The following is a 27,185-nucleotide window of genomic DNA, read 5'->3' on the forward strand; positions in this document are numbered from 1 at the left end:
TCACCTGAGGTCGGGAGTTGGAGACCAGCCTGGCCAACATGGAGAAACCCTGTCTCTACTAAAAATACCATAATTAGCCGGGCATAGTGGTGGACACCTGTAATCCCAGCTACTCAGGAGACTGAGGCAGGAGAATCTCTTGAACCCAGAAGGCAGAGGTTGCAGTGAGCCGAGATCATGCCACTGCACTCCACCCTGGGCAACAGAGTGAGACTCTATGTCAAAAAAAATATATATATATTGTGGTTTTGGTCAAACATTAGCTTTAATGATTGCCAAATATCTTAATATTTTCCTTAATGGCTTCTACATAGATTTCTAGATAGGTTGTGAGTTTTTGACTTTGAAAAGGAAATGTGGATTACTTACATAAAGATGTAAGTAGATGACGGGACACGGTGGCTCCTGCCTGTAATCCTAGCACTTTGGGAGGCTGAGGTGGGCGGATCCCCTGAGGTCGGGAGTTCGAGACCAGCCTGGCCAACGTGGAGAAACCCTGTCTCTACTAAAAATACAAAAATTAGCCAGGCGTGGTGGTGGACACCTGTAATCCCAGCTACTCAGGAGGCTGAGGCAGGAGAATCGCTTGAACCCGGAAGGCAGAGGTTGTAGTGAGCCAAGATCATGCTACTGGACTCCACCCTGGGCAAAAAAAAGATGTAAGTAGAATAAGCTTCCCTCTGGCATTTAACAGAGATTAAAGATATAAGCCAGGGAGGAACCGCCTTTTAGCCTGAGAAGAGGAAACTTTTAACTAAGGCAGTTGCCTACTTAATTATTTGTAAGAGTGACCTCTAAGAGATGATTATGCCCACAATAAGGTTTTTCTAAAACCCTGAGATTTCCCTCCTTTCACGTTTATCCTTGAGGAAGTTTTTAGAATGATAAAGGCATTATATTCTTTTTGCATGTAGGTCTCACATGGGTGCATTTGTTTGGCAGAGTCTAGGTTGTGTGCCTGCACCCTAGCTGCAAGGGAGGCTAGAAATGCTGAATAATGAAGGAAATAAGACAACAAGGAAAATATTTCCCACAATCCCTCCACCTTGACATCTGCTCATGCACGGTGCTAGGGAAGTGGAGGCAGAATTGATGTCCTCAGCCCTGCTGGTATTTAGTTTTTATTTCTTTATTTCTTTGAGATGGAGTCTCGCTCTGTCGCCCAGGCTGGAGCGCAGTGGTGTGATCTCGGCTCACTGCAACCTCTGCCTCCCGAGTTCAAGCGATTCTCTTGCCTCAGCCTCCTAAGTAGCTGGAATTGCAGGTGCCCACCACCATGCCCGGCTAATGTTTGTATTTTTAGTAGAGACAGAGTTTCACCATGTTGGCCAGGCTGGTCTCAAACTTCTGACCTCAGGTGATCCACCCGCCTTGGCCTCCCAAAGTGCTGGGATTACAGGCATGAGCCACCATGCCCGGTGCCTGCTGGTATTTGTATGTGTGTCAGCACAGTCCTTCTGGAAAGCAGTTTGGCAGTTACATGAAAAATCACTAAAGGATCTATCTTTTGGACTCATTCATTTTCTTCTGGTTGTTGATGCACAGAAGAAGAGCTCTATGCATGACAATGCTCATTTCAACATTTTTGTAAGAGCAAAAAGCTGGAAGCAACATAAATATCTAGTAATACAGGAATTGCTAATGAAATTATGATTCTTTTGCTCAAAATATTAATAGCTTTTGAAGATGATAATTAGGAAAAGCAGTATGAAACAGTATGGGAAATTTTATTTTACTGTATAATGAGGGATAAAAGCAGAATATCTCATTGTAAGCATGTATGTGCTCATGGAAAATGACACAATATACATAAAAATTACATTAGTACCAAATCCTATTATAGTAGTCTTACAAGAATACCTAAAGGGAAAAAGGAGAACAAAATAAATGAGTCCCCTGAGGCCCATTTGAATTTTAAGAACCTGCCAAGGCCTGGAGCTGGAGAAGAGATCACATAAGTGGAGCTACCCTAATACCCACTCCACAGGCCTCCTACTGCTAGGACTGGAGTCATAGTCAGCCATGGGCCTCTGCCCTGGAGACCCCAACAAACATCCTGCCCAGGGCTGGAGCTGACCAGAGGCTCTGCGGGTTATAAAGGCTCCCAGAATCTGGGAGAGCCGGGGAGCTGGGCTTAGAAGCCACTCAGCCCAGAGTAATGCCCAAGCACACCATGGGGCTGCTCTGCTCCAGCAACGCTGGGGCCCACAGCGCAGGCCCATGATGCCAGAAACTGCCTCTGCTCTCCCCAGAGGGCTGCGTGCTGCTGCTCTCCACCCAACAGAATGATGTGTATCACAGCTCACATCCTCCGCATTGCCCACTTCTGAATCAAAGTCATGTGCTTGGCAGAATCTAAGTGGTGTGCCTGCACCCTAGCTGCAAAGGAGGCTTGAAATGTGAGTATTCTGTCTGTTGCCTTGGGAAACTAACAGTGTAGAGAACCTGATTATAAGGCATTTGTCAGCCACAGGTGTCACAGTTGTCCATTACAGGTGGTCAGCCTAGTCACTGTATTTCGTGATGCTCACTAGGTATGGGCTTGGCTTGGCTTGGCTTGGCTTTGCTTTGCTTTTCCTTCCTTTCAACGGGGTCTCACTATGTCACCAGGCTGGTCTCGAACTCCTGGGCTCAAGTGATTCTCCTGCCTCAGCCTCCCAAAGTGCTGAAATTACAGACATGAGCCACCACGCCTGACCTAAGTATGGGCCTTTCAAAATTAATGTAGGAATTTTTCATATTCTTGTCCCCATAATTCTACTTCTGAAGCTCCACACAAGACATGAGCAAAGATGTATGTATCAGAATGTTCATTCCAGCTTTATTGATCATAGTGGAAGACAGGAAACAATGACAAGACCTAACATGAGGGAGTGACCAAGAAAAGAGGCCGGAAGGTGGAGTGGTTGAGAGTGGGTACTCCTGAGCCTGAGCCTGGCTTTGAATCATGTTCTGCCACTTCCTAGTTGGAAGCTCTCAGTGTGATCGTTTTTCCATCTGTAAGATGAGGATTGTTGCAGTACTAAACTCATAGAATTGTAAGCATTAAAGGAGCTCATAATATAAAGTATTTAGAATAGTGCCTAGCACACAGTAAGCACTGAGAGATGTCAGCTGCTATTATTATTATAGCTATGAAAATGTGGTTTATAAGGTTTTTATCAAACATGAAAATAATCATAAAGTTAAATAAACAACATAATATCAATATGTTCTGAGTTATGTAAAACAATGCACATAAAAGGAAGGAAATACTTCAAAATGTTCCCAATTATCACTGGGTGGGGGCCTGTGAGTAATTTTTATTCTTTCTTGTATGTTGTTTGCAAGTTTTCTATACAGAACTTGTATCACTTTCATAACTAGAGGAAAATATTTATATCTACCTGAAATAGATATTTGAATTTCTCAAGGGAAAATTTCCCTTGAAGACCTTTAGTGATAGAGGATTAGACTGTGAAGCTGGAACGATAGAATGCGCTAGAGTTCAGTTGAGTAAAAATAGAAGTAAGTTCGAAGTTAGTTGTTCTATGTAGTGTTGAGTGTGTGTTGTCAGTCTCTGGAAGAGATGCTTTTTCTCATTTAATCCCTCAAAGGTGCCCTGAAGGAGGGATTGTATTGGTGCCCCTTTTGCTGCTGACAACATCAAGGCTTAAAGGTGAAATCCTCTGCCCGGGGCCACACGGCCAGCGAGGGGCTGCTAACCACGGTTTGACTCCAGAGCCCTCTGCACCTGTGCCGCAGTGTCACTCCAGGCTTGGGACTTTCACCTAGTCAGACGTCTGCACATGACAAATTGTTTTCTTAAACACTATACACACAAATACAGGCTTCTGTAGGATTATCTTTATGGCGGTCTTTAATCATAGCTAGCTGCCAGGAACAGGAGTTCCTTATTTACTTTTTGCATACTGCTTGTGTTACCATTTTTACGCATCTGGATGATTCACTAGGACTTTTTGTTATCCTTCGGTCTACCTGGGTGTTGTTACTTGACCTAAATTATCTGAAATGAGAAGTTATTTTAGGATGAGATGCGGTTGTTTTATGACTTCTTTCTATAACTTAGATTAAATATTACCTAATGTATGTGATTTTTTAAAAATATGTGATATTTTGACTGGGCATACAACTCACACCTGTAATCTCACCACTTTAGGAGGCTGAGGTAGGAAGACTCCTTGAGCCCAGGAGTTCAAGACCAGCCTGGGTGACATGGTGAAACCCCATCTCCACAAAAAATGCAAAAATTAGCCAGGTGTGGTGGCGCGTGCCTGTAGTCCCAGCTACTTGGGAGGCTGAGGCAGGAGAATCAATTGAGTGCAGGAGGTTGAGGCAGCAGTGAGCTGTGATCGCATCACTACGCTCTAGCCTGGACAACAGAGTAAAACCCTGTCTCCAAAAAAAAAAAAAAAGATATTTCTCACTGGAGAATTTGCTATTAAGAATAAGCTTCAGGCCGGGCGCGGTGGCTCAAGCCTGTAATCCCAGCACTTTGGGAGGCCGAGACGGGCGGATCACGAGGTCAGGAGATCGAGACCATCCTGGCTAACAGGGTGAAACCCCGTCTCTATTAAGAAATACAAAAAAAACTAGCCGGGCGAGGTGGCGGGCGCCTGTAGTCCCAGCTACTCGGGAGGCTGAGGCCGGAGAATGGCGTGAACCCGGGAGGCGGAGCTTGCAGTGAGCTGAGATCCGGCCACTGCACTCCAGCCTGGGCGACAGAGCGAGACTCCGTCTCAAAAAAAAAAAAAAAAAGAAAGCTTCAGACCAGGTGCAGTGGCCCATGCCTATAATCCCAGCACTTTCGGAGGCTGAGGCATGTGGATCACTTGAAGTCACGAGTTGAACCGGTCTTGAAGACCAGACTGGCCAACATGGAGAAACCCCATCTCTACTAAAAGTACAAAAATTAGCTAGGCATGGTGGTGCACACCTGTAATCCCAGCTACTTGGGAGGCTGAGGCACAGGAATTACTTGAACCTGGGAGGCGGAGGTTGCAGTGAGCTGTGATTGTGGCACTGCACTCCAACCTGGGTAACATAGTGAGACTCTGTCTCTAAAACAAAAAAAAAATCTTCAATTCTTCATTACAGAGTTCCCCCCCACCACCCCCACAAGTGATAACTATGCTAGATATACATGAAAGAGAGTAAATAAGAATGAAAAGGTCTGGTTGGGCATAGTGGCTCATGCCTGTAATCCCAGCACTTTGAGAGGCCAAGACAGGAGGATCACTTGAGGGCAGGAGTTTTGAGACCAACCTGGGCATTCCTTGTCTTACCAATAATTTTTTAAAAATTAGCCAGGCGTGGTGGTATACACCTGTAATCCCAGCTACTTGGGAGACTGAAGCACAAGAATTACTTGAACCTGGGAGGCGGAGATTGCAGTGAGCTGAGATTGTGGCACTGCACTCCAGCCGGGGTAACATAGTGAGACTCTGTCTCTAAAAACAAGACAGCTTCAATTCTTCATTACAGAGGAGCTCCCCGCCACGGCCTCCAAGTAATAACTACGCTAGAGATACATGAAAGAGAATAAATGAGAATAAAAAGGTCTGGTTGGGCATGGTGGCTCATGCCTGTAATCCCAGCACTTTGAGAGTTCAAGGCGGAAGGATCACTTGAGGCCAGGAGTTTTGAGACCAGCCTGGGCATTCTCTGTCTTACCGATAATTTTTTAAAAATTAGCCAGGCATGGTGGTGCACACCTGTAGTCCCAGCTACTCCAGAAGCCGAGGTGGGAGGATCGCTTGAGCCAGGGAGGTTGAGGCTATGAGTTGTCATCACACCACTACACTCCAGCCTGGGCAACAAAGTGAGATCCTGTCTGTCTCAAAAACAAACAAACAAAGATCTTTAAATATATAACCAAATAATGAGCAGATAATCTTGCAGAAGTAACGTCTGGTAAGAAAAGATAGACCCTGAGTGAATGATTGGCCTCGCTCCACTGGTAAAAATGCTCAGACATTGACGTTCCTGAGATAGCCAGTGGCGCTTCTGATCTTTGCCACTTTAAGGGCTTATCGCCAGGCATGGTGGCTCACACCTGTAATCCAGCACTTTGGGAGGCCAAGGTGGGCAGATCACCTGAGGTCAGGAGTTCGAGACCAGCCTGGCCAATATGGCGAGACCCCCGTCTCTACTAAAAACACAAAAATTAACCAGGCATGGTGATACATGCTTGTAGTCCCAGCTACTTGGGAGGCTAAGTCAGGAGAGTCACTTGAACCCTGGAGTTGGAGGTTGCTGTGACCCGAGATCATGTCACTGCCCTCCAGCCTGGGTAGTAGAGCAAGACTCCATCTCAAAAAATAAATAAATAAGTAAAAATTTTTACAAGGGGCTTATCACACTGCTTTTGCTTGATTACTGTCTCCTTCCTGTGGCCCTGATATTGAGTGGGGGATGGAGAAGAGGGGAGAGACACATTTGTGAGATACACAGTTCAGCTCTTACAGCAGTGCAGGGCCAAGGCAGTCATTGGTTGGTAACTGTCTCTCTGGTACGACAAGCCTGGCCAGATGTCCAAATGGTCCTACAGGAGCCTGGGCACTGCTGGTCCCTCAGCTCACGGACAGCTTTCCAGAGTTCTTCCTTCCAGACTGTCCCCTCCGCCTCTGTGAGCTTACCCATCTCTGCCTCCCAGCTCAGTGTGACTGTTCCCTAAGGTTCTATCCTCACCCTCTGCTCTTCTCTCACTGCCATCACTGGGGAACCTTATTTCTTCCCTTTGCTTCAGCTCCCAGATCTCTCTCCTGAGCCACGAACCCCTACTGGACACAGCAAGCACAATCTTGACCATTTATCAGGCATCCACTCATTGGACTAGAGGCTATTTCTTCAGGTGTAATTTACAAACAGTGAAAAGCACAGGCCTTACATGGGGGAGTTTAGCGCATCTTGACAAATGTGTATATCTGCATACCAACACCCAGTTATATACTTTGTCTTTTAAAAATTTCAAGTCAACTCAAATTGTTATCCTCATTTTTATAGTCGAAGAAACAGGCTAGATGAAGTTAAGTGATTTGAGTGCGGTCACACATTAAATTCATGAGGGAACTAATTGCAATTATAATACTGATTTAACTTTTCTAGAAGGTAATGCTCTGCTTTGGATGACAAGAACTCAGCAAGTTCAAAGCTGCACTTGGCATTTCTTTGATTCAGTTAGAGCTATTGATTCCAAACTGGCCTACATAAAAAGGGAGCTTATTGACTCAGGTAACTGAAAAGTCCAGGAAAATATTCAGGCACAGTTTGATCAGGAGCTCACATGCCACTAGGTCCATTTCTCTGGCAGTACTTCTGGACTCCACTTCCTCTGTTTTGAGGTCATTACTAGAAGCACTTTCCCCTCACAGTGGTTAGAGGCCTCATAAGCTCAAGCTGTACAGACTCGTTCAAATCCTGCCAGGGAAGAGGAGGGAGAGGAATTAGACGATGTGCTTAAGTCAATATCTCATCCCTACTTTTCCCTGGAATTCTTTTAGCTAGTATTGAGAATTCTGGTGTCAGGGTATTATTATAAACAATGTATAGTGTAGTGACTTTATAATTCTTTTAATAGAAAAAGAATGAAATCTGTTTAAAGAGAGGTTCTATTTGTTCATTTACTTCTCTAAGCATATGGTTTCACTTCTCAATGATCATATTTGGCCCTAAAATCCAGAAGACAGTTTATAAATTTAGGGAAAACATAGGAAAAAACCGAGCCCCAGACCAACATATTGCCAAAACTTAAGGCAATATTGTACAGTAAAATTTTACAATAGATTTTTTGTTTTTTGTTTTTTGTTTTTGGTAAATGTGTTATAATTCAGCCAGAGAGTCAATAAGAAGAAAATTATTTCACTGTGAATTATAAAAAGGACAAAAAGAATGTTTAGTATAAGCCAAGGATTTTTCCTTCTGCCCTTGTGGGACCAGTTGGACACCTGGCCAGGTTTGTCTTGCCAAAGAGATAGTTACCAACCAATGACTGCCTTGGCCCTGCCCTGCTGGGAGAGCTGAATTTTTGTATCTATCTCATAAAGATAGCTCTCTCCTCTTCTCCATCCCCCACCCAAGATATCCTCTTCCTCTCCCCAAAATACTACTTTTTGGATTAGATGAGATGACCTCATTGAAACATAGTTTCCCCCAAAACACTGAAATGTTAACTGTTACTCTCGCCAATACTTCTAGGGAATGGAAGACATCCTACGCTGCTTCATCAAAGAAGGCAACGCTGAAATGATCCGCCAGATAGAATTCATCATCAAGCAGCTTAATTCCGGTCAGTTTGATGCAAGAATCTTTGATCTGTCTTTTGCATTGTTCACATTTGCCAGAAAGACACATGGCATTTCATTCAAGAGGCCTTTAGGAGGCCGGGCACAGTGGCTCATGCTTGTAATCCCAGTACTTTGGGAAGCCGAGGTGGGCGGATCATGAGGTCAGGAGTTCGAGACCAGCCTGGCCAACATGGTGAAACCCCGTCTCCACTAAAAATACAAAAATTAGCCAGGTGTGGTGACTTGGCCTGTAGTCCCAGCTACTCAGGAGGCTGAAACAGGAGAATTGCTTGAACCCAGGAGGCAGAAGTTACAGTGAGTTGAGATTGTACCACTGCACTCCAGCCTGGGTGACAGAGCGAGACTCCATCTCAGAAAAAAAAAAAAAAAGGCCTTTAGGGAGGTGGGGAGACCCAAGTGAACCCATAGACAAAAGTTCAGCCAGGTAGGCCAGGCGCGGTGGCTCACACCTGTAATCCCAGCACTTTGAGAGGCCGAGGCAGGAAGATCATCTGAGGCCAGGAATTCAAGACTAGCCTTACCAATGTGGTGAAACCCCATCTTTACTAAAAATACAAAATTAGCCGGGTATGGTGGCGCATGCCTGTAGTCCCAGCTACTCAGGAGGCCGAGGCAGGAGAATCGCTCGAACCTGGGAGGTGGAGGTTGTAGTGAGCCGAGATCGCGCCATTGCACTCCAGCCTGGGCAACAGAGCGAAACTCCATCTCAAAAAAAAAAAAAAAAAGGTTCAGCCAGGTAGTCAAGGCCAGATTGTCCAAAGATTAACAATCTCTTATCATACTCTAGGCATATAGTCAACAAAAAAAAACTTAAAAGCAATTACAGAAACCCTTCCCTAACCTTGTAAGTTCTCTTTATGTGGCCTCTCCCTTTCCCCTCCTAAATCCTGACTCACTATTAAGGTGGCTTCCCCAGGGTCCAGGGGTTCGATAATGAAAGCAAATGCTACTGTAGGAAACGTCATCATTTTCCCACTTTTATTCATTCACTCCGGAAACACTGATGCTGCCAACTGCAGTGTAGAAGGAGGCAATGTGATCCTCTTTCTATCCAGTCTCCTCCATTACCATAACAACCCACATCCCATAGTCAGCAGGAGAGAGGAAGGCCAGGAAGCCTGGGATGGGGCAGAGGTCGTGGGGAAAGTTCTTTGGCTCTTTCTGCAGACTCCTGACATCGTTCTCCTGCCAGAGGTGCCAAGCACTGCTGGAATCCAGGGCCAGGTTTGTCACCGAGTCTCTCTCCATGCCCTTCCCTGACACCCATCAGTCCACATCACTGCAAGTCACATGCATGAATCCCTTCCGCACGTGAGCAGAACGTGAAGAGTGAGTCTCAAGTCAGCTGCTCGGCCAAGGCCAGAAGTCCCCAGGTGGCCTTTCTTCTAGCTCGGGGTTCGGTCTGGCTGTACAGGGCAGTCACCGGGGGGGATGTTTAAATCTTTTAAGACAGTACCCCACATAAATTAAATCAGAACCTCTCAGGGAGGGGATTTCAAGCTCCTAGTGGGGGTCCCATGTGCAGCCAAGGCAGAGCATCACTGCCTGGGTCGCAGAAACGAGGATGTCCAAGGGGCTCCCGATGAAAAGGAGGCAGCTGAGGAGAGCAGCCAGGGAGCTTTGAAACCTTTGTCCTTTTAAGGCTGGGTGCGCATTTGCATTGAATATCTCTTCTTTGGGTTTTATGGAACAGCTATAATTCATCCCAAATTCAGGTGGGCAAAAATCAGAACTTTATTTTCTGCAGTAACTTTATTTCTGACTCTCAGCCCTCATTCTGGCATATTGAAAAAGAATAAAATAAAACCTGAACCTCAGTCCTGCCTGAGGTTGCTCTCCCGCCTTGTCTGGGTAGGCCACAGGGTAGGGGCGGAGGATTGTTGCACATCCGTGCCATAGTCATCAGCTGTGCCCAGCCCTCCCAGGCCAGGAGTTCCGTGCATTCAGGCTGAGAATCTTCTTCAAGGCCACCTGTGTGTTTTAGTCCACTGAGATACATCTGTCTCCTTGTCTTCCCTCCTTCCTGGCAGCCAAGAAGCAGGAGGTAGGCCCCTTTTACTCTCTGACCCAAGAAGCATCATTTTTCTCTTTCATAAGCCTGGCCCTTGGACCAGTCTGCTAGAGTGGGATAAGGGGACAGTTTATACTTTTGTAAGGGATGTCTCTGGAAGAAATTGTCTTGGGCAGAGCTAAAGCTTTATAACCCTGGGTGTTCTGGAAGGCTTGGGAAATACCTATTTAGTTCAGTAAGTTATTGTTTAAATAAAGAGGGCCTAAAGTATTTCTCTTTCTATCTCAAGCACCTCAGTTATTCTGTATCCATAGGACAGCAGCAGGAGCCCGCCACTTTGAAACAAAATTTGATAGTGATTAAACATTCAGGTGGAAGACCAGACACACAACTACCTCGCGACATCCATCACCAGCATCAAATCAAAGTGAAACCCAGGAGGAGAGCCTCCAGCCTGTCTTCATCCTCAAGTGGAAATCAATAGCAGAGTGCAAATTGTTGCTAGTGTACCAGTTCTTAAGATGTGTGAAATGGCATTGCCACCATCTTTATTTAGAGTATTGGTTTCCTTGTTCTATTTTAATAAACTTGAAAACATCTCTGTGGGTTTTCACACGTCCAAGTCCAATCTCAGTCTTCTAGCACAATTTTTCCAGTAAAGTTTTAAGGTCTTCAAGTATTAAAATTCAAGTATATTTTAGTGACCTAACCCCACAGGTGGGGAAGGACTATTCTGGCAAAGCCTAAAGGAAAATTCCAGCTGGTGACATTGACAACGCAGGGTGAGCTGCCAACAGCAACAGCAGGGAGATTTGTCCCCAGGCTTGGGCCTGGACCACAATGCCAGCCCTCAGTGAGGGGAACCAGCGCCAGAGAGAAAACAGAGGCTCCAGCCATGTCACTGGGCAGGAGCAAGGCAGAGCCCCCGGGAAAGGAATGATGCCATTCTAGCCCCATGCGCGTTAGTTATCAGAGTGTGGGCACCTCGTGGAGTGTGCACCAACTCAGGGAACAGGATGGGAGACAGTCGTCCCAGAGAGGTGCTGAGGTCTATAAGGCACTTCACTTCTCAGGACAGGATTATTCTGGGTAGTGGGATGAGTCTGAGCCAGCAGGCCAAGAGGTTATGGGGTCAGGAGAAGGGGAGGTGGGCAGGGGGAGGCAGAGAAAGAGAAGCGTGGCTGGGCTATCTGTGGCCTTGCAAAATAGCCAAGAGTCTTAAAAAAGGCATTTCTGTTTTTGAAAATGAGCGGTTTATAACTGATGAGTACAGTAGCACTTCCTGAAAGTGGAATGGCGTATGCTGTTCGTGGATAGGGAAGTTAGTCATTAAACTTCAGCAGAAAGCAGAGTGGCATCACGTCTTCATGCCTGGAAAGTCGCTTTCTAGACTAAATGGCATTCCACAACAATGCTATGACCCGTGGGGCCTGCAAGCCTCAGTGAGCAGGGGCACATTTTGGTGTCCCGCTGGCCTCGGTCCAGTGAAGTCAGTGGAGTCCTTCCCTTTAGAATGAGCGCCAGGTTGAGAACATGGGTTTCTACATCTTCCTTCCTGGGAATGGTTTGATGTTTGATCAAATGTGGGTGCATCCTGCCTGCCACCTTTACAAGCTGGGTGCTCTCCTCAAGTATAGCCTTTGGTTCCTTCTTTTCTCCTACTTCCCATTTGACTTCCTTTCTTCTTTCAGCCTTTCTTTACCTTCATGTCATTTGTTCAAGAAACAAGTGATGATTAAGAAAGATGTAGTAGGGATAGAGGGAGGAGTAAGTCAGCTGCTCTGTCCCCAGGGACTCACAGTCCAGTGCAGTGGGTGAGAGACAAGTCAGCAGGCATTCACTCATTAGTAAGCAGCAATCTTCCAGCAGTGGCGTGAATTGTCAGGAGTTCTAGATAAAACGCTGAGTGTGTTCAGGGGAGGAAGAGATGGCTGCTGAGCAAGGGGATCAGGGAAGACTTCGTGGAGGAGAGAGTACCAGCACCTCTGTAGAGCCTGCTTCGTACCTGGCCCTAGGCCAGGCGCTTCCCTTGTGGTGTATTGTGCAGTCCTCCTGACCCCTGAGAAGTGACTGATACGATCCTTATTCTACAGAGGAGGAAGCAGGGGCTCTTTGTTTCTGTAACTCCATTGTGCTACCAACTTACTGCTCTTTTGTAAACTCTTAAAAAGACCTAGCAATGGACCACAGAGCCTTCAGGAACCCTACCTGCCGTGACCACCACCCATACTGCCCATGGAAAAATCATGGAGTTTAGAAGTGGATTCGGTTTGAATCTCAACTGTCTGCCACTTACTGGAAGTGAGACCAAGAAGTCTGTGTCCTCTCTGTGTCTCTCTGTAAAATGGGGGATAATAGTCAACAAAATATTTGTAAGGATTAAGTGAAATAACGGGTGTGGCAGCATCTAGCATGATGCCTAGATATAAATATTTATATACTTTCGTTCCCTTAAATTCCTCTAAAATTATATGCTGGCTTTTAATTTTTCCCATGCTACTATAACTGTTCTGGTAAAAATGGAGAGATTTACTCTTTAAAATTGCTTAGGATGGTATCAGACAGTGACTGAAATGGTTGTGATTAGGATGATTAGGAGTATGATGACTTTAATGTAACCTCATTCTCATTAAGATGTTTATGTCGCCGGCCGGGCGCGGTGGCTCAAGCCTGTAATCCCAGCACTTTGGGAGGCCGAGACGGGCAGATCACGAGGTCAGGAGATCGAGACCATCCTGACTAACGCGGTGAAACCCCGTCTCTACTAAAAAAAAAAAACACACAAAAAAACTAGCCGGGCGAGGTGGCGGGCGCCTGTAGTCAAAACTACAGGAGCTAGAGGCAGGAAGAATGCTTGCATAAACCAGGGAGGCGGAGCTGCAGTGAGCTGAAGGATCGGCCACTGCAAAACTCCAGCCTGGGAAGTGACAGAGCAAGACTCCGTCTCAAAAAAAAAAGGCGGTAGCGGTGGCTCAAGCCTGTAATCCCAGCACTTTAGGGAGGCGAAGTGGGTGGATCAAGTCAGGAGATGCGAGACCATCCTGTGCGCGTGGTGAAACCCGTCTCTACTAAAATACAAAAAACTAGCAGGTAGGTGGCCGGGACTGCAAAAGCAGTCCAACTCTTTCGGGAGGCTAGGAGCAGGAGAATGGCATAAGCCAGAATGGAGCTTGCAGTGGGCTGGAATCCGGCCCTCACGATCCAGCCCTGCCTCCAGCCTGGGGCTGACAGAAGCGGGAACCTCCGTCCTCAAAAAAAAAAAAAAAAAAAAAAAAAAAAAGATGTTCTGTCTCTGCAGAGGCTGGCAGATTCACAAGGACAGTGCTCCACTGTGTTTGTCCATTATTCATTGATTCTTTCTTCTTGGAAGAGCTGCAGATGGCGTTCTTGAATCTGATGATGATGAAGATGAAGATGAAGAAGTAAGTTGGAGGTTCCTGACACCACATAGAAAACTCTTACCAAACTATTCTCTCTTTCCTGCCTTGACAAGTTAGTCCAGAAATGGAGATTTTTCATTCCTGCTACACTGTTTCTCACAATTCTGGGGGTTGGCTAAAGCTCCGCTGGGTGGGGGTTCAGGTCTCACTTGGGGTCTCATGTGGAGAGCCCAGTGGCCATGTCTGAAGACTCCCACACTCCCTGGGTTCACAGCAGAGACGCAGCATTGCCCGCCATTCGGGTTTCATGGGAAGCTGAACAATGACCATTCTTCTGTGTGAGCTTTTGCTCTGAAGGGGCACGAGCCTTGGCCTGTCTTCCTCAGCGGTGGGAGTGCTGGGCGCGTCGGTGCCTGGCGAGAGTCTCTGGCTTGAGGGGTCCTGGGTTTAGTTCAGAGCTAACGGAACTGACCAGTTTTCTCTGTTGTTTGCATTCTTTTGATTTGTGTTTCCTCAGCTGTGAAAAATCTACTTGCTTGTGTTTTAGAGCATGAAGGTTTAGAAGTTAATGTATGTGAGTCTCTGAAATGATGTAAAGAATGGTGACTCGGGGACTGTAGTTGGATTTTCAGATGACAAGATTTTACATGGTTTTCCTTCAGAGACCCAGAAGGAAAAGACCTGTTGTCCCCTCTGGTCATACTTGATCTGCCTGCCTTCATTTGCGGGGAGCATTCACTGAAAAAGTGGATGTCAGACGATGTGTTTTGTTTGGAGTCATGGCCTGTCAGTTTCTGAAATGTGTAAAAGCCAGGTTTTTGATCACTGATGGCATCAGTTGGGAAAGAGGTATTTAAGAGCCCCCGCTAGAGAGGATGTGCTGAGATCTGCTGGGAGATGCTTCCTCAGCAGGCGGCCTCTGTGCCTGCCGTTTTCTTCATGGGCTGCAGGTGGCATCAGCGGGCGCGTGCTCCTGCTGGCTTTTCCTGCCGTGTCCCGCAGTGCAGAGCTTGACCTCCAGATAGGGGTCCTGGCCCCTATCATCTTCTCCAGGCCCCTTTGTTTACATAGGTGGAGCCAGAGGGAAAACACCAGCTTGAGCTCACACACAGAGTTGATGGTGGTAAAATTGGGTTTGGAACAGAAGTCGGCAGACGCTTTCTGTAAAGGAAAAGATAGGAGCTATTTTAGGGCTTGCAGGCCACACAGTCTCTGTTCCAGCCACTCAGTTCTGCTGCTGTAACGCAGTGGCTGTCAGCAGTACATAAGTGGCCAAACGTGGCCATGTTCCTGTAAAACTATGGACACTGAAAATTTGAATTTCATACAATTTTTGTTACGTCATTAAATCTTTTTTCAAATATTTTAAAACACAAAAATCATTCTTAGCTGGCGGGCATACGAAAGCAGGCACCTGACACTTGGGCCATTGTTTGCCAGCCCCTAGGCAGTTCCCGGCCTCAGGCAGCCTTCTTTAGATTATAATGAGTCACACCTCCTTTGTGCCTGGCCCTTCAATATCATTCTAAATGATAGTTTAAATTAACGTTTAATTATTTGTTTTTAACAACTTTTTTTCATTGTGTCCAGAAGTTCCTCTCGAGATCTGTTTTTTTTCCTTCTTGTATCATCCCTTTGGGTTTTCCGGTTTGCTTTGGTTTTTCGTTTTGCTTTGTTTTTGCTATGAATCCTGTTTTTATCTTATAAGGGAAAATTCATTTTGTTCAACTGTTCTAGTTAATGATGAGAACTCAACTTTTGGAAATTTCCTTCTGAAAGCAATTGTCTACTATAAATGAACAAACACAGAAGTCTTGTAATCTTCTGGACTTTTGTTCCTCTTTTAAGAGGTTGATGTTTGAAAATACTTGTGATAACTAGAATTTTCAGAAGACTCCTAGAAGAGGCTTAGTTGGAAAATTATAAGGAAAGGATCTGTCATTTGGGCCAAATGGGACTCTGTGATGAACCAGATGGCAGCAGATGGGGGGCTCCTTCTCCCGGGTAGGCCTCATTGTGCCTCGCCAGTGTCAGCAGGGGCAGTCCGGGCACAGCCGGGCTTGCTTGGATTTTACTCAGCTTTCACCGGCAGCAACCATTACGTTTATAACTATCTTTCAAAGTTGGAGGGAAGAAAGAGAGTGACAGATCTTAGGCTAAAAGAAAATTTCCAAGAATCCTTTGAGAAGTAACACTGTTGTTGGAATGTGGTTATCACTTCCCAAGGTGACAGCTCTGAAGGAGACAGCAAAATTATTTGCAAGGTGTTGCAGTCATACCTTATCTTGCTTAGCAATGTAAATGTTCTTTCATTTAATATTTAGACCCAAAACACAGAAAATGAAACCACTCTTTTCAGTTAGCTGCTTAGCGACTCTAAAGATAAAATGGTTCTAATGGGGCCAGGCACAGTGGCTCACACCTGCAATCCCAGCACTTTGGGAGGCCGAGGTGGGCAGATCACTTGAGGCCAGGAGTTAGAGACCAGCCGGGCCAACATGGTGAAACCCCATCTCTACTAAAAATACAAAAATTAGCTGGTTACATGGTGGCGTGCGCCTATAATCCCAGCTACTGGGGAAGCTGAGGCATGAGAATCACTTGAACCTGGGAGGCGGAGGCTGCAGTGAGCTAAGATCCTGCCAGTGCCCTCCAGCCAGGGCAACAAAGTAAGACCCCATCTCAAAAAAAAAAATGTGGCTCTAGTGGGATGGGGCCTGAGACCAGGGTAAATTATGCTCACTCTAAATCATATTGAGCTGAAATCTGTGCACTCACAATTTCCACCAGTACTATCCCTGCCCCACTGGAAACTCTAAAGAGAACCCCCGATGCAAAGTCTAGTTTTTCTCTGTAATTTGTAATGACTTGATCTAACGTGCTAACCTAACAAAGTTATGTCTGAATATACATACATTTATATACTAAAATAAAAAAATAAATAAAGATAGAGCTAGAAATGCATGTTCTGATTTACAGACTGTCTAGGATATATTGTCAAATAAAAAAAGGAAATCATAAAGTAATTTGACCAATAATTTCGGAAGAGGCAAATGTATAAACGCACATGGCTATGGATTATATGTGTGCCTATGTAGCAGAAAGGCGTGGACAGTTACGCCTTCTTTGCTGACGTTATAAACTGCAAGCTGGGAATAGGAATAAGGAAGTTCGGGTGAGAAATGCAGAGAGGCTCTGAGGCTCCTCGAGAGAGAAGTGAGAACAGGACATGGGGTTTAGTGGCGTGGAAGTCAGTTGCTGTGCATTTTTGTGGGTTGATGGAGCAAAAGCGGAAAGAATGGATTGAGGAGCAGGTGGGAAGTGAGAAAATGGCTTAAAAAGTGTATACTGCTCCTCCCGCAATTGGGCTGTGCACAGAAGAGCAATAGTGGCTGAGGGGTGCATTTTTGTTTGTTTTAAGATGAGAGAAACCTGAGCATGTTAAAATGCTGATGGGATAGCTCCAGCCAAGAGGGAGAGCTTGAACATTCAAGGCAGGAAGAGTCTGCAGGATGGCATCGAAAAGATGGGTGTTTTCATTGTTTTTTTTTTTTTTTTTTTTTTTTGAGACGGAGTCTCGCTCTGCCGCCCAGGTTGGAGTACAGTGGCCGGATCTCAGCTCACTGCAAGCTCCGCCTCCCAGGTTTACGCCATTCTCCTGCCTCAGTGTCCCGAGTAGCTGGGACTACAGGCGCCCGCCACCTCGCCCGGCTAGTTTTTTGTATTTTTAGTAGAGACGGGGTTTCACCATGTTAGCCAGGATGGTCTCGATCTCCTGACCTCGTGATCCGCCCGTCTCGGCCTCCCAAAGTGCTGGAATTACAGGCTTGAGCCACTGCGCCCAGCCATTTTCATTGTTTTCTAAACCACTTATACTTTCTTGGCCCACAAGGCCCCAGACCCATTTAAACCTCCAGAGAAACAAAACCATCATTAGATCAGCTTGGACAGTACACCCCAGGGAATGGACAATGACAGCTGTTATTTAAGGCTTCAAATGCATCTCATTTAGCACTTTGGAGAAATGTGTTACCTAATGCATTTATTTTATATGAAACAGACGTAGTATGTTACAAAAGGGCTGATGATAAATCACTAAGCTTAGGAGCCTGGTTCCATTGTTCTCACCCCCAGTGACTCAGGTTTCCTTACTATATATCACAGCCAGTTTCCTTGTATGGCTTCGTTAAGTAGAAATGCAAGGCCTTTCTGTGCTATTCTAGAAGACTGATTTTTAAGACAAATATTCTCCTCTCTTGACAAAACAGGTTTAAGTGCCAGGTGAGGTCAGCCATGGACATTTACTTGCTGGTTGCCATGTAAGTGACAATCATATGCTCAGCAATTTCCTTCTATACAAAGTGCTCAAATCTAAGAGTTGCTCATATATTTACTCAACAAATATTTGAGGGCCTCGAAATAACACTATTGTAGGAACTAATGGGGAGGGGATGCAAAAGAAATCTAAAAGAGTATCTGTGGTTTGAAATACCTCCAAGAGTTTCCAGCCTAGATAGGGAAGATCACAGTGATTCTGACAAGAGCGGCTCCCGCCTGCTGGCATTGCTGGGCGCCAGGCACTGTTCTAGGCACCTTATGGGTGTTCAGTCATCTCCTCTTCTCAGCAGCCCTGTCGTAGGTGCTATTTTATTCACTTTTCACAGATGAGGAGACAGAGAGGAAATAGGTCACTTGCCAAGTTCACACAGCTAATAAGTAACCTACGGGGCTGGGATTCAAATCCAGGTGGTCTGACTCAGTTGTCCATGTTCCTAACCACTGCCCTATGTTGCCTTCTTGTGAGGTATACATGAATGCAAAACAGCAGGTAACAGAAAATAAATACGGATTATAGGTTCATAAGGGTGATAGACACAGGAAGTGCTTGCAGAAATTCCAAGTACTCCGGGAATACTGAGAGATGGCTGGCCTGGGGTGAAGAGGAAGTGAGCTTGGTTGAGGAAGGGAAGGGTGTGGTCAGCAAGGGTGGCATCCTCTAGGGGAGACAGCACAAGCATAAGCGTTATCCTTTGCCCCTCCACTGCACTCACATCAAACCCCCCCAAGAAACCCATGTTAATGATGTAGTATGTGCGCGTGCTTTCGTACTTAAAAGATGCACAGGCAGAGTACACGGAGGTGTGTACTATACACAGATCCGTATATACTTTCGTCAGTATTTGTTTTTCAAAATGAGATAACATAGAGATAGGAACACACATACTTCTACACCTTTTTCTCTTGTTAATGTTTCTTGAAAGTCCTGAGTTAGGCAGTGTAGCAAGTTGATACTTTTTAATGCTATGAATGTATAATTTTCTAGATTTTTATTACTTCAAACAATGCTGTAGTTAAAATCTTTGTAAAAAATATCCTTATTTAGGCCGGGCGTGGTGGCTCAAGCCCGTAATCCCAGCACTTTGGGAGGCCGAGACGGGCGGATCACGAGGTCAGGAGATCGAGACCATCCTGGCTAACACGGTGAAACCCCGTCTCTACTAAGAAATACAAAAAACTAGCCGGGCGAGGTGACGGGCGCCTGTAGTCCCAGCTACTTGGGAGGCTGAGGCAGGAGAATGGTGTGAACCCGGGAGGCGGAGCTTGCAGTGAGCTGAGATCCGGTCACTGCACTCCAGCCTGGGTGACAGAGCGAGACTCCGTCTAAAAAAATATATATATATATCCTTATTTACCAGAGCTTTTATTTATATGGGCTTTTGCTGCTGGATCAAAATGTATTTTTTTTGTAATAGATTTTTCCAGATTGCTCTTTTCAAAGGCTGTTAATAATTCAGATTTCACTAGGAGAGCATGAAGGAGCCGCTTCCCTCCATCTCCACTAGCAATAGGTGCTGTTACTCTATTTTTTTTAAATTTTTTGCCAATCTGGATTTGAATTTGCTACATTGTACATTTCCAATTTCATATCCTTTCTGTTTTTTTCAGCTGTGCTTCTTTCCAAACCCTTTACACCATCATTACAAATGTTTTAAAGATATATTTTTCTAATCCCTTTGGCCACAAATCTTTTGAAAACATTTTTTTAAGTTAAAGATTGAGGCAGGGTGTGGTGGCTCATGCCTGAATCCCGGCGACAGTTTGAGGAGGCTGGAAGTGGGTGCCTCCACCTGAGGCCAGGGAGTTCGAGACCCACCCTATGCTATGCATTGAAACAGCTCCTCTACTAAAATACAAAATCAACTTTAAGGCATGGTGAGTGCAGCCCTATGAAATCCCAGCTATCTCCAGAGTCTAAGAGGCACAAGAATGGTTTTTAGACAGGAGGTGGAGTTGCAGTAGGCCAACATCATTACCACTGCCTCCAGCCTGGGCAGGAGTGAGACTCCATCTCAAAAGTTACATATGTTGGCACTGTTTTATAGGCTCCCTGGGTTTCCTATCTGGATTCACAAAGGTCTTCCCTAACCTAAATTTTACATATAGTCCTCCCTAGGATTTTCTTTTAAGATTTTAATTTTTTTTTTGAGGCCGAGGTCAGCCGGCTCTCTATCACCCAGGCTGGAGTGCAGTGTGAGATCAGCTCACTGCAAGCTCCGCCCTCCCAGTTCACGCCATTCTCTGCCTCAGCCCTCCCAGTGCTAGGACTACCTGAAACACCAGCCACCCTCGCCGGCTAGTTTTGTATTTTTTGCCAGAGGCAGTGCTCTATGTAGGCTGGAGTGCAGTGGCGGGATCTCCAGCTCACTGCAAGCTCAGCCTCCGGGTTCACTTCATTCTCGGCCTCAGCCTCCCGGAAATTGTAGCTGGGACTACAGGCCCGCCACCTGCGCCCGGCCCCAGGCCACCTTATTTCTTAATAAGAGGCGGGGTTTCCTTGTGTTAGCCAGGATGGTCTCGATCTTTCTGGGCCTCGCGTCCAGCCCAGGTCACCGACACTCCCCAGAGTGCTGGGATTGCAGGCGGGCATGCGTTTTGTATTTTTTAGTAGAGGCGGAGTTCACTGTGTTATCCAGGACAGTCTCGATATCTCGTGATCCACTCCCGTCAGCCTCCCAAAGTGCTAGGATTGAGCTTGAGCCAGCAATTTTCATTTAAGTTTTAGTTGTGGGCGGTAGCGGTGGCTCAAGCCTGTAATCCCAGCATTTTTTGGGAGGCGAGATGGGCAGATCGAGATCAGGAGATGAGACCGTCCTGAACTAGCATGGTGAAACCTCTTCTCTACTAAATACAAAAAAAACTGGCGGGTGATAGCAGAGCCTGTAGTCCCAGCTGCTGGGAGGCTGAGTCAGGAGGAATGCGGCGTGGGCAGGGAGGCCCGGAGCTGCAGTGAGCGAGAGATCAGCCACTGCACTCCAGCCTGTGCGACAGAGTGAGACTCCGTCTCAAAAAATAAAATAAAATAAAATAAAGTTTTAGTTATTAAATATGTTATACATAGGAAAGAAAAACATACATGTTTATATAAGGTTTGAAGTAACCATTCTCAAATTTTTGGTTTCAGGATCCATTTACATTCTTAAAAATTACTGAAGATTCTGAAGAGTTTATGAGTATTTTGTCTATCAAAATTTTCTAAATGAGAACTTTAATCTGATAAAATGTTAAATTTTAAAATATTAGATAACTTAAAATGGCAATAATAAATCTATCACATTAATATTAATAAGTATTCTTATGAAAAAGAATTATTTTTCAAAACAAAATTTTAAAAAGAGTAACATTGTGGGTTTTTGGTTTGTTTTTTTTTTTCCAATCTCTTTAATGTCTGGATCAGAAAAACACAGTTTGATCTGGACTCTATCTGTTGTCATATGTTGTTTTGATTGAAGGACATAAAGAAAATCTAGCCTCACACACCTGCGTAGTTGGAAAGGGGTGAAGTATTTTTAAAGCCTTTTCAGATAGATATTTTTGCTCAGTATTACTTTAAAATCAGACAGGTAATAGTTTATTAAAAGTTAGTTGCAATGTGGAATTAGAAACCAATTTAAAAAATCATTTTTATTGGCTGGGTGCCATGGCTCACGCCTGTAATCTCAGCACTTTGGGAGCCCCAGGTGGGCGGATCGCCTGAGGTCAGGCATTTGAGACCAGACTGGCCAACACGGTGAAACCCCATCTCTACTAAAAATGCAAAAATTAGCTGGGCGTCATGGTGTGTGCCTGTAATCTCAGCTACTCTGGAGGCTGAGGCAGGAGAATCGCTTGAACCCGGGATGCAGACATTGCAGTGAGCCAAGATCACACCACTGCATTCCAACCTGGGTGACGGAGTGAGACTCCATCTTAAGTAAATAAATAAATAAATAAATAAATAAAATCATTTTTATCTTGTTAATTAAAATCTATTGATCTATTTTGCATTTTGTTAATTTGATTTTCTGATTGTTCCGTAACAATCAGATGTGCTAATGTATAGAAATACAATTGATTTTAGAATATTGATCTTGTATCCTACAACCTTACTGAATTTATTAGCTCAAAGAGTTTTTTGTTTGTTGTGGGTTTTGGATTTGTTTGGGTTTTTTTGTTTTGTTTTGTTTTGGTGTGGATTGCTTAGGATTCTGTGTATAACAAGACTGTGTCATCTGTGAATAGAGATCATTTTACTTCCTTTTCCATCTAGCTATCTTTTATTTTCTTGCCTTGCCTAATTGCCCTGGCTGGAGCCTCTAGTACAATGCTGACTAGAAGTGGAGAGAGTAGGCATCTTTTGCTTGTTCCTGATCTTACAGTGGACGTTTTCAATCTTTCTCCATCTAGTACGATATTAGCTGGGATTTTTTCATAGATCTCATTGTAAGATTCAGAAAGTTTCCCTCTGTTCCTGGTTTGCTGAGTGTTGGGTTTTGTTAAATGCTTTTTCTTCATCATATGAGATGATCATTCTTTGTTTTTTTCCCTTTCATACTATTGATATGGTGTATTTAATTATATTGACTTTCAGGCCGAGTGCGGTTGCTCACGCCTGTAATCCCAGCATTTTGGGAGGCCAAGGCCGGTAGATCACCTGATGCCAGGAGTTCAAGACCAGCCTGGCCAACATGATGAAACCCCCATCTCTACTAAAATACAAAAATTAGCCAGGTGTGGTGGTGCACGCTTGTAATCCCAACTACTTAGAGACTGAGGCATGATAATTGCTTGAACCTGGGAAGTGGAGGTTGCAGTGAACCGAGATTGCACCACTGCACTCCAGACTGGGCAACAAAGTGAGACTGTGTCTCAGAAAAATAATTATGGCCAGGCATGGTGGCTCACGCCTGTAATCCCAGCACTTTGGGAGGCCAAGGTGGACGGATCACCAGGTCAAGAGATCAAGACCATCCTGGCCAACATGGTGAAACCCCATCTCTACTAAAAATAGAAAAGTTAGCTGGGTATGGTGGCACACGCCTGTAGTCCCAGCTACTCAGGAAGCAGAGGCAGGAGACTTGCTTGAACCTAGAAGGCAGAGGTTGCAGTGAGCCAAGATCGCACTACTGCACTCCCAGCCTGGCAACAGAGAAAGACTCTGTCTCAAAATAATAATAATAATATAATAATCATATAAATAGTCTCAAAATAATAATAATAATATAATAATCATATAAATATAATAATTATTATTATATTGCTTTTCATACTTCCCAATTTCTACGGACATCCTGCCTGTTTGACATTTTCAATAGCTCTTTTACCCATGCAGGATTTTGTATTATAATTGATTGATCATTTGGAAAATATTGGCTTACCAAGTTTTACAGTTTTTCCAAATTTTTTGTTTGTTTGTTTATTTGTTTGAGACGGAGTCTTGCTCTCTCACCCAGTCTGGAGTGCAATGGTGCAATCTCTCAGTTCACTGCAACCTCCACCTCCTGGGTTCAAGTGATTCTTTTGCCTCAGCCTCCCAAGTAGCTGGGATTACAGGCATGTGCCACCATGCCTGGCTAATTTTTTGTATTTTTAGTAGAGACAGGGCTTCACTATATTGGCCAGGCTGGTCTTGAACTCCTGACCTCAGGTGATCCACCCACCTCATCTTCCCACAGTGCTGGGATTACAGGTTTGAGCCACTGCGCCTAGCCCCAAATGTTGATACATTTTATTATACAACATCAGACATTGTGTATTAGTTAATATCAACACCAATAGCATCAGAAAAGCCTTTAGGTATTGGGAAGCTACTGAGCTCACAATGGCAGATATAGGTCTCTCAAAATTCTCATTTTTTCTTGAAAGTTTAAATCGTATTATTGCTAACTAATATTATCAGTTGTTTTCCTTAAAGTGACAGGCTCACTTCATTAATTTTTGAGAAAACATTTGCCATATACTTAAGTCTAAATAACCATAGTCTGTCTGTCAGTTACTCTTTCAAATGAAAATGGTGTTCCTTGAAAAAAGTGGCTTGCAACTTAATCTCACAGTCCCTTTCCTGAAGATAACCATCCTGCTTTAGTATAGTGGAACTGCTTTATCGGCCTGTACATTCCAAAAGATGGGCCATAAGGGTTGAGAGTTAATAAAATTAATTCCTACCACTTCATCAAGGACAGCCTTAAATGAAACTCTACCTGTCATGCATCATCTGTCTATCTGTGGTGAAATACAGTGACTGCTACTAGAGTTTGAGATCACTGCCTTGGTTTGTGCTAAGGCACCAGTGGTTTTACCCATCATTGCTTTTGTATCATGAGTGCAAATGTCAGTGCATTTGTTCCAGGATAAACCGTGAAAGTCAATAAAGCATCCAACACTTTAAATATTTCAGCCAGTGTTACTTGTGCTTCGTTGCCAAGTATTTACATAAAAGATCTTTGTGATTAGTGACTCTTGATACTGGAAGATTACAAGCAAAATAACGAATCCAGGTGTAGTTCTGCAGATGAGATATTAACTTAGCATTCACGTTTGCAGCTTAATCTTTAATTCAACAGGCTATTGTTTCATTAGAAAGTGACACTACTGTGATTTCTTTTACTAACTTTCCATCCAGCAGGCATTCAACAGTGGCAACTATACAAGGCTGTTGTGTGTGTTTCTCTAGCAAAGGCAGTGTAACTTACCTGTGCTGCAAGGTTCTTTACTGGCTGTGTTTAAAATTTTGAGTGATTGGGGAAGAATAATTTTAGATTTACAGAAAAAAAAATAGTAGAGAGGGTTCCTGTCTACTCATCATACAGCTGCAGTGGCTTTTTAATTTCTAGTTTGAAAAGTGATAAAAAACAAATGTTCAATTTCTCACTTTTGAAGAACTCATCATGATTTAAATAAACTCATCACTCCTCAATATTTAAACAAACTCATTTTGTTTAAATAGTCAAATTCTTTTTCATTAAACTCTGAATGATTGGTCTGAAAACTGCACTCCAACTTAACTGACATTTACACTCCAACTTAACTGACATAGTCAAATATATTCTGTTACATAAGTTACAATAAGGTAAATTATTGACATCTATAAAACTGAGGGAAAGATAGCTTTCATTATATTTATTCTTTATTTGCAGTTTCATCCAGCTTCTTTGGAATAGATTCCTCCCTTCCATGAGTCAGAGAACTTTCCGTCGCTTATTACTTGCCTCCTTCTTGCCACTAGTTGGGATTTTGATTGGGACTACATTAAATCTATAAATCAATTTAAGTGTTTTATTCTATGAGCATAGTATGTCTCCATTGTTTTGAGGCCTTTTTATACTGTGCTTCAAATCTAATTTAAATACCTGATACATAAAGACTTGAGTCATTGCCACCTTTTTTTAATATCCAGAATCATTTGGAGAATAATCCAGTGTGAATAAATTCAAATATGAATCATTTGAAGAAGCTAATTGGTAGAGTTAGAACAGTACAATGGCCAAATTAATACTTTTCTTTGAATTTAAGACAAGAAATAGAAAAATGTGGTTGTTGGTCACATTAGTGCTATAATGGAATTGTAATGAAACACGACATGACAGATCCAACAAAGTGCAGTCAGAACTAGCTGGACAGGGTCATGGAACTTGTGTACATCTTGAGAGCAAGAAGTTAAATCCGAGAAGATGGGCTAAACAAGATAGAAACAAGCAAATTGTCCAACTCATCAAGAGTAACAAGATCTTCCAAGTGAGGACTAAGAAGTCAGGCAAGGATTTAAAAAAAAAAAAAAGAACTGAGGCAAGGAGACAATAAAAAACAACACAAGACTTGTAATCCACACAACGGAACTGGGCAGTGAGTGTTGAACAACAAGGGAAGTGACAGTGAAGCTTAACACAAAGCAAGAGTTTTATAATCTTATTCTTCCTTCCCTTCTTGACCAGAGCTTCAGGTGGCCTTAGCACAGATGTGGAGCTCCAGGGTGTCTGACCCAAGGAGGGTGCTCAGGGCTGGAGCATCGAGTTCCTCTGAGAGTGCCTCTCCAGAGGGCTCCAGTACAAACCTCAAGGTGCCCCTGGTTTTCCTATCCCTTGCTCTGGTGTTCTCCCCTCTCCATCTCGATTTTGCCTGGGAACAGCTCTGCTCCGTGGAAAAGACAGTTGGCTGCTCACAGTGCCCCAGAGGCAGGGGCGTGCCACGCCACAGGACGCCACGCAAGGAAGCACTGGGGTGGGGCAAGAGGCCGAGAGAGGGGGAAAGTATAGGCAAGGTGGCATAGGCATGCTGAGGATTGTTTCGTTTGGATGAATTTCAGTGGGCTCTCGAGCAAAGGGGCTTTCCCTACTTGTCTGGCACCTAGCCCTGTGGTGATTAGGGCAGGTGGATAGTGGCCAGGTGTGTGAGAACCCAGTAAAGGAGATGGTTGGGTGTGAGCTCTGGATTGGTTGATTTGTATTTGGAAAGCACACCTAGGGGCAAATGTTTTAATATTCCTAAGAGCTGACTAGTTCTGGAAGGGGCAGTCCCTCCAGGGCCAGGCAGGCTCCAGATATCAAAACACCAGCATAGAGGGAATGGAAGACATGGCTAAAACATGAGGCCTCCACTGACTGGCTGCACTGAACATTCTAGTCTCATCTCCCTCTCCTCTCAGAAACGGGCTCTGGGCCTGAAGGAATTCCAGGGACCTTACATGGCCCCAAACCCCCCTTCTTGGTTTTCCCACTTCCTTCATCCCATCATTGCTGTCACCTGGGTTCCAGAGCAGGGACAGTTGACTGCCACCAGGCATCTGGCCATAACGTTGACATTGCTCCCCTTGTTAATCAGCCCGATGGACAAAGGCTGGAGTCTTTCAAAAGGAACTTTTGTTAAAAACTAAAGGAAGACCCTTAGCAAATAAGAGAAGTGTTCAAGCGTAGGTTCCAGATTGAAGTTGCAGCGCAGGTGGGACATGCCAGCTGAGGAGCCGCAGGAGCCAAGGCACCAGCCCGATGCTAACCAAGGGGGTTCACTTTGGCCACAGCTCAGGGAGTGTGAAGGGCAAGGGTGGGAGACAAAGCTGGAAGGGTGAATTGGAGCCAGACAGTAAAGAATGGACACTCACTGAAGATTTGTGAGCCCAAGAGATGTGAGCAGAGCCATGCCTTCAGAAGACGACTCTGGTGTCAGTGTTCAAGTTCA

The 27,185-nt window shown here is 44.6% G+C and overlaps 1 protein-coding gene across 3 annotated transcripts in view; it reads left to right on the forward strand.

Annotated features, from left to right (window-relative positions):
* The window catches only part of ARMC9 (armadillo repeat containing 9), a 178,995-nt gene that overhangs the window by 85,522 nt on the left and 66,288 nt on the right, over positions 1 to 27,185 (forward strand). For 2 of the 3 annotated variants that reach the window (XM_031651600.1, XM_031651601.1), the window contains exons 18-21: positions 8,197 to 8,287; positions 9,499 to 9,530; positions 10,337 to 10,350; positions 10,689 to 11,396. In XM_031651600.1, the coding sequence (XP_031507460.1) occupies positions 8,197 to 8,287; positions 9,499 to 9,530; positions 10,337 to 10,350; positions 10,689 to 10,959 (408 nt within the window). In that variant the 3' untranslated portion in view covers positions 10,960 to 11,396. Of the gene's footprint in view, positions 1 to 8,196; positions 8,292 to 9,498; positions 9,531 to 10,336; positions 10,351 to 10,688; positions 11,397 to 13,687; positions 13,740 to 27,185 lie in introns of those variants that run through there. The other variant, XM_031651602.1, reaches the window with a different exon arrangement.

This window comes from Papio anubis, chromosome 10 (assembly GCF_008728515.1).
Source record: "Papio anubis isolate 15944 chromosome 10, Panubis1.0, whole genome shotgun sequence".
NCBI classification, from domain to species: domain Eukaryota; kingdom Metazoa; phylum Chordata; class Mammalia; order Primates; family Cercopithecidae; genus Papio; species Papio anubis.